The sequence below is a fragment of the Chlorocebus sabaeus genome, chromosome 11 (genome assembly GCF_047675955.1).
Source record: "Chlorocebus sabaeus isolate Y175 chromosome 11, mChlSab1.0.hap1, whole genome shotgun sequence".
Classification (NCBI taxonomy): domain Eukaryota; kingdom Metazoa; phylum Chordata; class Mammalia; order Primates; family Cercopithecidae; genus Chlorocebus; species Chlorocebus sabaeus.
In genome coordinates this window covers 47,372,385-47,384,418 of record NC_132914.1, presented here as the reverse complement: position 1 = coordinate 47,384,418, position 12,034 = coordinate 47,372,385, and the positions used below count along the sequence as shown (strand labels likewise).

The following is a 12,034-nucleotide window of genomic DNA, read 5'->3' as shown; positions in this document are numbered from 1 at the left end:
TGGCACTGAATTTCTCCCGCGTATGTGCCTGTGTGTGCGCACGTGTGTCCTTTCATGCTCCAGGTTTGACTTTGAGGGTCTGGAGAGTGGTGACGATGGTGCATTTGACAAACTCCGGTCCTGGAGCAGGTCCATCGAGGACCTGCAGCCACCCAGCGCTCTGTCGGCCCCCTTCACCAACAGCCTCGCTCGCTCTGCGCGCCAGTCTGTGCTCCGGTATGTGTGCTCTTGCTCTGCCCGCCTGCCTCCCACCCTACCCTTCAGTGCAGGTCTCAGATTCAGTGGTGAGTGCTCATGCTCCTTCCTCCGCTCTTGCTTCTAGGCTCAGCTCTCTTGCCCTCTGCCTGCCAGTCTGTCTCTGGTCTGTCCTCTCTGTCTCCTTGACTCTGCCCAGCGGTCTGTCCTGGGTAAGTACATGGTCTCAGCTGCACTCACCCCACATGGGGTTCCAGCTCTCCCCACTCCTAACCCCTCTCTGGGGGGCCCCTTCATTCATCACTCACACTCTGCCATTCCTCCTGGGTCTCTTGAGCAGGGCACATCTCATACAGGTCCATGGCCTTCACTGGGTGATCCAGCTCCTACCCTCATTCTGTTTCCCTGTAGTTCTTCACTCTGCCCCTTCAGCTGCTTGGAGACCAGCTCCCACCCAACCTGGCTGCCCCTCACATTCCCTTCACCTCTTCCTTCAGGCCTTTTCTCTCTAAGGGTGCAATGTGCTCATCTGTCTGTCTGCGGTGTCTAAAAAGCTGTCCTGCCTGGAGGTAGGCGGATGGACTGGATGACTTCTCAGAGCCCCTTCCTACTCTGGGAGGCTTCCCTTTGGGTCCAATGGCCCTTTTCTTGGTTTCTATCTCTCTTGTGGCCATGCTTTTCTCCTAGTCTCCTTTGGGTTGTGTCCCTTGGATACCGTTGATTATTCTTGTCATGCATGAGCAGACAGTGTCTCCTCCCTTTTCCATGAAATATCACTGAGAGGGTGGAGGGGTAGTGCAAAGCCAGACATAGCCCTGTGGCCCCACTAAAGCCTTTGGGGGTCGGCTCTGCCTTTTCTGTGATACAGAAGTGGGATGGGAACCACGATGCTCTTGTCTCACAGATTGTGCAGAAGGTGCAGCCACTGGAAGTGGGTAGAGGGAATGCTCAGATGACTGTGTCTCTGGACCCATCTCAGGGACTAGGAAGGCCTACACAACTACTACTTGTATTTTGAAGGATCTCTAGGTTTGGGGCACTGGTTATAAAGCCGGGATCCTGAGTAGTTGCTGATAAAGGCCTACTTAAGGAGGTGAAAACAGGCTGAACACTCTACCTCCTGCACGCTGTCCCTCTTGGCTGTTAGTACAAGGTGCTATTCCCTATTTTTTGCCACTGCTAAGGAGCAGCCTGCTCTCTGGGTGATGGTGAGTGCCCCTAGATGCTTCACTGGCAGCCTCAGCTCCCACCTGACTGCCTGGCCCATCTCCCCAGGTATAGCACTCTCCCTGGGCGCAGGGCCCTGAAGAACTCCCGCCTAGTGAGCCAGAAGGATGACGTCCACGTCTGTATCCTTTGTCTCAGAGCCATCATGAATTATCAGGTAAGGGGGAAGCACTAGTCGTGGGTGCTCTACCTCTTCTGCCTCATCTGCAAAACCAGGAGAGCTAGGAGGGCACCAGCTTATAAAAGACAGGTTTGCTGGTGGGCCTATGGTCAAGGAGATCTGCTGGGCTCTGTCTTTCCCACCATCAAGGTCTCCTTCTGTCCTTTCTCTTGTAGTATGGATTCAACCTGGTCATGTCCCACCCCCATGCTGTCAATGAGATTGCACTTAGCCTCAATAACAAGAATCCAAGGTGAGTTCCTTCCCTCCCCTTTCCTCCTCACTCTGTTCAGGGCTCTGGATATCTGTATTCCATGTATTCCTGACAAGTCCTGCCTAGCCTTGGAGTCCTGTCAGAGCCTTGGTTTGGACCCCCTCACCTCTGCTGGAGGAGAAGTATCCCTGGCTCTCCTCTAGTCTATACAGCTTAGTAAAGGAGCAAGCCCGCTTTCTCCCACCCTCTCTCCTCACCACTGAGGCTTTCTCCACTCTCCAAAAGGACTTACCCAGCCAGGGAAGTGAGCTGTGTAGTTGTCAGGATGGGGAGCTAGGGTGTTAATCTTCCTTCTTCACCCCTTAGGACCAAAGCCCTTGTCTTAGAGCTTCTGGCAGCTGTGTGTTTGGTGCGAGGAGGTCACGAAATCATCCTTGCTGCCTTTGACAATTTCAAAGAGGTCAGTCTTTTGGCTTTGCGTGTGTGTGTGTGTTTGAAGGGGAGAAGGCAGGGAGCCAGGTAGGTAAGCACTATTTCCTGTGATCTGCAATGCTTTTTAACATTCCAGTGCTTGGCTAAGCAACCTCTCTCCTGAACTCCCACTGTTTTTAATACCAGAACTTTAGTCTTACTAGATCTTCAGGCCAAGAAACCTCCTGATTGGCCAGCTAAAGATACCCTCAGCTAGCTGAGGGCTATAGTCTAATGGTCCTACTTGGGCCCTGCATCCAGATCACCTAAGGAGCTTGTTAAAAGTACAGATCCCTGTACTCTAGTTCAGACCCATTAGAGGCCTGAGTATATGTACTTAAGTGACACCCCAGATGGGAATCTGATGGGGTGAACCCAAAGCACATATGTTTGAAATGGGAGGAGAAGGTAAGCAAGGATGTCTCCTGGGTTGTTGGCTGTTACTGGTGAGGAGAGAAGGAACTCCTTTGTGGCATTTGCCCCAGCTCCTGGGCCTGCCTCTGAAACCCCTATCTACTTGAACACAGGATTCTTCGACATCCAGCCACAGCTGGTGGTCCCACCCCTTCCTCTTCTTTGGACCTCTTCCCTAGCATCCATTGTTCAAGCCAGGAAATGGCTCTTCCTCCTTGAAGCCCAGAGGCTCAGAGGAGCCTCTAGACCCCTCTCAGAGAGGGCTTTCCTGTACACTGGCCCTTCCTCTGCATCCCCACTAGGACTGCAGCCTCCTATCTTAGCCATGGCCTTCCTCCCTTCCTCCTTCTTTCCCTCCTCCTTTTAGTAACTTGGCAGCATCACATCCCTGTGTTTCTTCTTGACCTATCCCCAGAGGCACTCAAAGCCCAGCTTAAGGGCACAGGCTTTACTGAATTCCCTCAGCAATTTGGTGGGGGACCATAGACCCAGAGCCAGATTGTAGGTCCCAGTTTTCTTTCTTTTTTGAGATGGAGTCTCACTCTGTGGCCAGGCTGGAGTTCAGTGGCACAATCTCAGCTTGCCGCAACTTCCACCTCCCAGGTTCAAGCGATTCTCCTGCCTCTGCCTCCCAAGTAGCTGGGACTACAGGCATATGCCACCATGCCCGGCTAATTTTTGTATTTTTAGTAGAGATGGGGTTTCACCATGTTGCCCAGGCTGTTCTTGAACTCCTCACCTCAGGTGATCTGTCCATCTTGGCCTCGCAAAGTGCTGGGGTTATAGGCATGAGCCACTGCGCCCGGCCCCAGGTTTTCTTTTATAGTGTCCAGAATGCCCTATTTCATATATAGAGTTGTAGTTAAGCTTGGTCTGAACCAGTCCTTTGCCATGATGTTCCTGGGAGCCAGAGCATAGGGGCTTGGGTTCTGCACAGAGCAGATCCTTTCACTGAGAAAGTTTGCTCATTCAGGTATGCAAGGAGCTGCACCGCTTTGAGAAGCTGATGGAATATTTCCGGAATGAGGACAGCAACATTGACTTCATGGTGAGGAACTGGGCCTGGGTCCAGCACCAGGGCTGTGTGTTCCTTGACAACAGGGGTGAGGCCAACAGCGTATCTTGATATTCCATGTAGAGCCCAGAATGATGCTATTCAGCAAATGCTTCTTGTCCACCTGCCCACCCCAGAGAGCTCTTAGAAACTTCAGGACATCATTTGTCTATATCTGATCTATCTCCTTTTCCTCTTTTCTGTGGCCTTTTTGTCCTTGAATTGGATCCTTTTTGAGCTTCCCTCCCTTTCCTAAGCTCTTCCTCTAGCTTCTCTTCCCCTCAATGCAGGGTTTTCGGCTAAGTAAGGTTTCCTTGAGGAATACCTGCTGATGTACAAAGGAAATCAGAGAGCTATATCTTCACTTACATCTGTTTTTCATGTAATTTACTTGTCTTTATACACTGAATATTAAATGGCTTTTTAAAAATTAAAATGCTCTTATTGCCCCCATAAAGGCTTAACTCTTTAATTGACTCCCTGTAATTATCCACATGATGATGATATTCTAACAGCCACCTATCCTCCTGGTCTCTTGGCTCTCATCTGCCCTTCCTGTTGCTGCTTCTCTGGGCCTCCTCTTCTTCAGGTGGCCTGCATGCAGTTCATCAACATCGTGGTGCACTCAGTGGAGGACATGAACTTCCGGGTCCACCTGCAGTATGAGTTTACCAAGCTGGGGCTAGAGGAGTTCCTGCAGGTGAGCTGGTTGGGGTCCTTGTAAGGTGAGGTGCGTTGGGATCCGTTTAGCCATATCACAAATGATTTTTCTTTTATAAGTGCCTAGTCCTTGATGCTCTTGGGACCCTGCCTGTCTTCTGTGGCCTGGGACTCAGGACCTCTGCAGATAACTCCCCAGTCAGGCCACTCCATGGGGCGAGAATCTGACATGGCCTGCAGCAGGAACTCTTTGGGAAGTGGTGGCGAAGGGGGACAAGGACTAAGTCTTTCTCAGAAAGTTCCCCTGATGATCTGCCTGCTCCTACAACTACTACTACTCTCTGCTCTTCCCCCAGAAGTCAAGGCACACAGAGAGCGAGAAGCTACAGGTGCAGATTCAGGCATATCTAGACAACGTGTTTGACGTCGGGGGTTTGTTGGAGGATGCTGAGACCAAGAATGTAGCCCTGGAGAAGGTGGAAGAGCTGGAGGAGCATGTGTCCCATGTAGGTGGTCTTTCTTTGCCTGCCAGAGCCACTGTTGATGGAAGCTTAAGTTACCAGGAATCCTAAGCTGACCCATTGCCTCCAGATTGAGTACCAGGGAGGCTTTAGAACCCACCAGGGCTCTCAAGAGCATACTCAGGTCTGAGCCACTGGATCATCCACCAATTGGAACACACACTGACCTCCAGGGCTGGGCATGAGGTGGCATTGGTCTTGAGACAGTCAGAATGTGGCCTTTGTCTTGTATCTGTTATCCCTTGTGTTGAGGGGTTGGACTCAGGTCTTGACTAGGGTTCAGGCTGTGCTGAGTGCCCAGGCTTTAGGGCCAGCACAGAACCTGCCCTTCCTGTTGTGCAGCTCACAGAGAAGCTTCTGGACCTAGAGAATGAAAACATGATGCGGGTGGCAGAGCTAGAGAAGCAGCTGCTGCAGCGGGAGAAGGAACTAGAGAGCATCAAGGTACAAGTACCCTGGGAAGGCGGTCCCTGGCTGATCCTGGGCTCCAGGGCCTTGGGATTTTGCTTTTTTTCCCTGAGTCATATCAAGTTCTTTAAGATTTAGATCTTGATTCACCCTTGAGGTACTCAGGTCTGGGTGGGCTGATGATTTCACCCCATGTTTCTAGTTGGAGAGGAAAGCTGAAGCCAGTGTGAGCCAGACACACACATAAGAGGGTGGGAGCAGCTGGGGCACCCAGAGTATTCTGGAGTTCCAACCCAGCCTCCTTTTACCAACCTATCCCATTGATTTTTCTCCCGTCTACCCCCATGTTCCTCCCCAAGCCATGCTTAATGGGCAGGGGCAGAGGGACCAGGTGCTCCATGTATTAGGCTGTCTACCAGGTATCCTAAATTGGCAGGGCAGGTGCTCTTCATGTTTCATTCTCTCCTGTATTCTCACCTGACTTTTTGTTCATTATAAAGTCATGTCCCCATCCTACCTTCTCTTCCAGAAGAATATATGCTGGCTGTGTTGAGCTCAATATGTATCTGCCCAGCTTCTGCTAAGCATTGTATTGGGAGCTATGGAGAATACAGAGGTGGTTAAAACAGGGTCTTGTTTATAGGGGGCTTCCAATTGAGCCATTATACAAGGTCAAGTGAAAGTAAAGCAAAATGAGGCCCAAAGGGCTATGGAGAGAGCAGCTATTTTAGACCGGTGGTAGATTAAGGAGAGTTTCACAGGGGCAACCTTTTTCCCTGGGCTTTGAGAGGTCCATGCAGTGAGAATTGGCTGGAGCAGAGAGGACACTTCAGGGTGCCAGCAGAGGGAGGAGGCAGCTTCTGCTTGCCTCTTTTGTTTTGCTGCCTTCCAGCTTCCCCATTCCCCCACCTGGGCTTCTGCCACTCTGAGCCTCTGAGTACACTCACAGGGACCCTAGTTAAGAGAACCCTGGTAGGAATTCTCACTCTAGGGGCAATGACTATTCCTTCAGCCCACTTTTCCCTTAATGGTGCTGTCTGCCTGTCAGGAGACATACGAGAACACAAGCCACCAGGTGCATACCCTGCGAAGGCTCATTAAAGAGAAGGAGGAGGCCTTCCAGCGTCGATGCCATTTGGAGCCAAGTGTCCGGGGCCTGGAGTCTGTGGGCAGTGAGGCCCTGGCCAGAGTAGGCCCTGCAGAGCTGAGTGAAGGCATGCCACCCTCCAACCTGGATCTTCTGGCTCCAGCCACACCCCCTGAGGAGGTCCTGCCTCTTCCTCCACCACCAGCTCCGCCCTTGCCCCCTCCACCTCCCCCATTACCAGGTAACCACCACCCCTGGGAACCAGCAGGGGCAGCCTCTTTGTGGGGACCAAAACTGTAGTCAGCAGTGTCTTCTTCAGGGAGAAACTGGGAAAATGGCATCATCTGAGGACTAGGGGGATATAAAATCCGGGTGAGGGAGGGCTGGAATCTGAGAGGAGCTCAAGTTATCAGCACAGGGATGCCCAAAAGCAGATGTGGACCTGTTTTAAGGATCATAAAGATGTTGCTCCCAATTCCTTTGAAGACAGCCAAAGAGAGGCTTAGACTATAGCCATAGAAACTGGGTCAGAGACCAGCAACAACTGCCCTGTCAGAGTTAGAATTTCTGGGAGCAGCTTGAGCAGAGTTCATGTAGGCTCCTTCTCTGAGAGTTGTTTTTTTTTTTAAACTCTCAGAGAAGGTGGGGCAGGCAGAGGGGAGGGAAGCCTATGAAGAGTCTCTTGACCCCTGGGTCACTGTATCTTCTTTCCCCAGACAAGTGTCCCCCAGCCCCACCTCTCCCTGGTGCTGCACCCTCTGTGGTGTTGACAGTGGGCCTGTCAGGTGAGTGTCCCCAAGGCTCTGGGCAGGGCTGGTGGGACCAGGGGTGTGTGTCCTTGGTCCCTGTGTCACTGATCCTCCTTCCAAATTAGCCATTCGAATTAAGAAACCTATCAAGACCAAGTTCCGGCTGCCTGTCTTCAACTGGACAGCACTGAAACCCAACCAGATCAGTGGCACTGTCTTCAGCGAACTTGATGATGAGAAGATCTTGGAGGTAACAGGGCCTGGGGTCCAGAGGGGTAAGGTTGAGGGCTAGGGATCTGGTTGCCTTTTGAGGAGATCTGGTCTTAGAAAAGCCATCAGACAGGGTGAGGCCAGGCTCAGCTCCACGAACCCTTCATTCTTGAGTGTATATATATTTCTAGTTGTGTCAACACTTTATTTGTGTTTGTATTCAGGAAATATTCCAGAGTGACAGAGCTCTGGGCCAACACTGGGTGGGCTGTCAGGAGGTCCTCCACTAGTATGAGGCTACAGCATTTTCCCTGCTCATCTATTCCTGCCAGGACCTGGATCTGGATAAGTTTGAAGAATTATTCAAGACGAAAGCGCAGGGCCCTGCCCTTGACCTCATCTGCTCCAAGAACAAGACAGCGCAAAAAGCTGCCAGCAAGGTGACTCTGTTGGAAGCCAATCGTGCCAAGAACCTGGCCATCACCCTACGCAAGGCTGGCCGCTCGGCTGAGGAGATCTGCAGGGCCATTCACACGTGAGGCTCCCACTGACCTGGCCCTGGTCCCTAGTCTGTTGGCAACCCAGTTCTCCACCCAGGAGCCTGGGTTTCCCTAGATTCCAGGTCATCTGACAGAACTCCCTCCTATCCCCCTAATCATCCACTGGCTTGGCTTGGCCAGAATTTACTGCATCTGTGCTGGCAGTTCAGCCCAGACCTTCACCCAAGGAGCTCTCAGTCTATTGGGAACAGTGCAGTAACACTGAGTGATACCACCAAGATGGTAGAAGTATACAGGCAGCTTTGGGAGAATATGGAGGTTCATGTAGCTGAGCTTGGTGATGAATGAGGGAAGCCTTCCCACAGGAGGTAATGTCTCAACTGGGACCTGAAGAAAAGATAGGAGTTAGTCCAGTTCAGGGCCTGGAGGGAGAAGCATAGTGCCTTGGGTACTAAAAATTGAATCTGGCTTTAGTGTAGGGAGAGGAGCAGGAGAAGGTAGAGAGTCAGAAGTCTTGCAGGCTGGGCCTCATAAGCCATGCTCAGGTGTTTGGACTTCACCCTAGGTACAGAGGGAGTACATTAAAGGGCTTATTAAACAGGAGCATGGAATGTTCCCCTAGGATCATTGCTGGTGCTGTGACAGATGAGGCAATGGGTCCTTTGCCTTTGGCTGTGTTCTGTGTACAGTCCCCTGTCCAGTCCTTCTAGGAGCTTGGAAAATAAAAGGGATGAGGGAAAACGTGGAGAGATGGGAGAACTGACGTGGTCCCTTCCTCCTCCACAGGTTTGACTTGCAGACACTACCTGTGGACTTCGTGGAGTGCCTGATGCGCTTCCTGCCCACAGAGGCTGAGGTAAAGCTGCTGCGGCAATATGAGCGTGAGCGGCAGCCCCTGGAGGAGTTGGCGGCTGAGGACCGCTTCATGCTGCTCTTCAGCAAGGTGGAACGGCTGACCCAGCGAATGGCTGGCATGGCCTTCCTGGGGAACTTCCAGGATAACCTGCAGATGCTCACACCGGTATAGCCCCCACCCAACTCATGGTCCTGGACAGCTGTCCCTCCACCCTCCATCTGCTAGTCACCTCCCCTGCCCTTCCAGTCCTTCTGACCCCTCCCTGTCTTTACCGCATCTCAGCCTGGGGTTACTTCAGTGTTCATATTGTCCTACAGCAACTCAATGCCATCATTGCGGCGTCCGCTTCCGTCAAGTCTTCACAGAAGCTGAAGCAGATGTTGGAGGTGGGAAGAGGTTGTGAACAGGGGTGCTTGGGGTTCTCGGGTCCTAGGTGGGAGCCTGGGGCTATACAGAGAGGAAGAAGGAGCCCTCAGGACCTGAGCCTGACCTGCCTCCCATGCATTCTTTGGACAGATCATACTTGCACTGGGGAACTACATGAACAGCAGCAAGCGGGGAGCTGTGTATGGCTTCAAGCTCCAGAGCCTGGATCTGGTAAGATGGTGAGGGCCAGGAAGCCTGGGGGGCAGCAGTTGTGGAGCCAGTGCTTAGCTTTTATGCACTGCCCTGACCCCCTCTCCTAGCTGTTGGATACCAAGTCCACTGACCGGAAGATGACACTGCTTCATTTCATCGCCTTGACAGTGAAGGAGAAATACCCAGACCTGGCTAACTTCTGGCATGAGCTGCACTTTGTTGAGAAGGCTGCAGCAGGTGAGGAGAGCCTGGCTGGGTGGGCCTGCCCTCACATCCAGCCCAGGACAATCCCAGGAAGCTATGAGGAGAGGGAACACTTGGGTCCATTTGTTTCTGGCTTTTGTTATCTTCTTTCTGACCACTTCAAAGCTTTCCGCTGGAGCCTTAAGCAGGGGCCACTCCAGAGGGAGCCTTCCTCCAGGCGCCAGGCCTGGCCCATCCCAGCTCTTCCCAGCTAGGTACAGTGGGAGCAGGAACAGGAAGGGGAGCAGTGACTCTTTACTCCCAACTCCCTCAAGCTGGCCCCAGAGATCTTGCGTTTGTGTATGATGTATGTGAAGTGCTTAGAAAAAAATCATAAAGCCCTCTATAGACATGAGGTAGCTGTTATTTCTGCCCCACCCATGAACACTAGGGCAGGCCTGAGGCAGTTTCATTGTGGAGACCAGCAGTCTCTGTGGCTTGCCTGCTTTTGTTTGCTACTGTGTTCTTTGGGGTCACAAGCTCAGTTTCCATTCCATTCCCTCCCCCTGTGAGGGATCAGCTAGCTTGGTGTGTACTTCCTTATGTCCATACAGATATGTGAACCTGAATGAGCCCATGCTGAGGGGGAGGGCCAGAGTTTGATATAGCTCTAGGCTGGGAGGTGGGCGTGCCAGGCCCTAGGCATCCTCAGCCAGGCTTTTGGTGACCAGTGTCCCTGGAGAACGTGCTGCTGGACGTGAAGGAGCTGGGCCGGGGCATGGAGCTGATTCGGCGTGAGTGCAGCATCCATGACAACAGTGTCCTCCGGAACTTCCTCAGTACCAATGAAGGCAAACTAGACAAGCTCCAGCGGGACGCCAAGACGGCTGAGGCAAGCACAGGGTGCAGGCGGGTGGAAGCAACCAGGGCCAAGGCTCCAGGCCCCTCTAGGTGGCCCTAGTTCTATTTTTTCTTTTAAATCAAGCAGCTGGCTGTCTATATGTAGGGGGGAGAGCACGCTTTGGGAGTGGCAGGCAGCTGCCTCTGGAGACTGGTACTTGGGAGTTTTGGGAGCCCCAGGTTCTCTCCAGCTCACAGGGGCCTGGGTGGTTGGTTTTCCTCCCTTTGGCCCTGGGCTCTGCTTTCCGCAGGCCACTCGTCCATGGTGTGGGAGCTGGGCTGCCCCTTCCCGCCAGTGACCCGTTCTGCCCACCCCTTCCCCAGGAGGCCTATAATGCAGTTGTGCGCTACTTTGGTGAGAGTCCCAAGACTACACCTCCTTCTGTATTCTTCCCAGTATTTGTCCGATTCATTCGTTCTTACAAGGTAAGCTGCAGATAGCTTTTTAAGAAGTTTGGTTGAGAGAAAACTGGCTGGGGGAGAGAAGCCTGGGTTTAAAGTATGGGCCTTTTCCGACTCCTCCTTTGAGTCCTGGGAAGGGAGCGATGCAAGCTGGCGACAGGCCTCTTAGCTGTGAACTGGTGGGCAGGGTGGGGCCCAGGACCTTCCTGTCATTGTTTGGGGCAGGAAGTGCCCCTCCAGAGGGTGGCCACCTGGAGTTAGCGGGTCTCATTGCCACCCACTCTCCACCTCAGTGTGAGCCCCTCCCCTCACAGCCTGTGAGCCTCACCCCCAGCCCCCACCCATCTTCCATGGCTCTTAGGAAGCAGAACAAGAGAATGAAGCCCGCAAGAAGCAGGAGGAGGTAATGCGGGAGAAGCAGCTGGCTCAGGAAGCCAAGAAACTGGATGCCAAGGTGGGTGGGACCAAGAGCTGGGGCCTGGAAGACGACAAGGCAAAAGAGTGGGGGCTGGGAGTCAGAAGGCTAGGGGAGATGAAAACTTGGAGTGGACAGACCACCCAGAGGGGCAGTGGGCTGGCATCCAGAGGGATGGAGGGAGGGCCTTTGGGGATTCCTAGCAGTGCACAAGCAGTGGCATCCTCAGACTGCCCCTTGGGGCAGGAACCAGTCCCACATTAGGTCAGTGATGACTTCCTTCCCCCTCCACATTCTTGGCGGCCCTAGACCCCATCCCAGCGGAACAAGTGGCAACAGCAGGAGTTAATAGCAGAGTTGAGGCGGCGCCAGGCCAAAGAACACCGGCCTGTTTATGAGGGGAAGGATGGTACCATCGAGGACATCATCACAGGTGGGGCCCTTTTTCACTCCCTGGGGCCTGGCCATTGCACCCAGCTCCCAAAGCTCAACCTAACTCCTTTGGGCTCTCCTCCCATCCCACCCCCCATGAGGCCTGACCACTGTGTCTCTCTCCTGGGCCACAGTGCTGAAGAGTGTCCCTTTCACGGCCCGTACTGCCAAGCGGGGCTCACGCTTCTTCTGTGATGCAGCCCACCATGATGAGTCAAACTGTTAGCCCCCAAGGCTGGGGCCCGACAGGTACTGGGCACCGCAGCTACCCCCTCTGCATGCCCATCTCCCAGGATTCCTGCTGGAGACCACAGGCACCTCCTTTCCTGCATGATTTGCAATCACCCTCTGGCAGCCTCCCAGCGATGGGGACACATACTTCTTGCATGCCCCATGC

The 12,034-nt window shown here is 53.1% G+C and overlaps 1 protein-coding gene across 7 annotated transcripts in view; it reads left to right on the top strand.

Annotated features, from left to right (window-relative positions):
- The window catches only part of FMNL3 (formin like 3), a 62,861-nt gene that overhangs the window by 49,294 nt on the left and 1,533 nt on the right, over window positions 1–12,034 (top strand). For 2 of the 7 annotated variants that reach the window (XM_008003157.3, XM_037997160.2), the window contains 21 exons: window positions 64–216; window positions 1,471–1,579; window positions 1,759–1,835; window positions 2,163–2,256; window positions 3,655–3,729; window positions 4,325–4,435; window positions 4,752–4,901; window positions 5,259–5,360; window positions 6,373–6,652; window positions 7,128–7,196; window positions 7,286–7,410; window positions 7,703–7,905; window positions 8,657–8,891; window positions 9,044–9,112; window positions 9,243–9,323; window positions 9,413–9,542; window positions 10,220–10,380; window positions 10,713–10,814; window positions 11,152–11,244; window positions 11,515–11,638; window positions 11,772–11,886. In XM_008003157.3, coding sequence (XP_008001348.1) covers window positions 64–216; window positions 1,471–1,579; window positions 1,759–1,835; window positions 2,163–2,256; window positions 3,655–3,729; window positions 4,325–4,435; window positions 4,752–4,901; window positions 5,259–5,360; window positions 6,373–6,652; window positions 7,128–7,196; window positions 7,286–7,410; window positions 7,703–7,905; window positions 8,657–8,891; window positions 9,044–9,112; window positions 9,243–9,323; window positions 9,413–9,542; window positions 10,220–10,380; window positions 10,713–10,814; window positions 11,152–11,244; window positions 11,515–11,638; window positions 11,772–11,863 — 2,635 coding nt within the window. In that variant the 3' untranslated portion in view covers window positions 11,864–11,886. The remainder of the gene's footprint in view (window positions 1–63; window positions 217–1,470; window positions 1,580–1,758; window positions 1,836–2,162; window positions 2,257–3,654; window positions 3,730–4,324; window positions 4,436–4,751; window positions 4,902–5,258; window positions 5,361–6,372; window positions 6,653–7,127; window positions 7,197–7,285; window positions 7,411–7,702; window positions 7,906–8,656; window positions 8,892–9,043; window positions 9,113–9,242; window positions 9,324–9,412; window positions 9,543–10,219; window positions 10,381–10,712; window positions 10,815–11,151; window positions 11,245–11,514; window positions 11,639–11,771; window positions 11,887–12,034) is intronic. The other 5 variants (XM_008003158.3, XM_037997161.2, XM_008003160.3 and 2 more) reach the window with 4 other exon arrangements.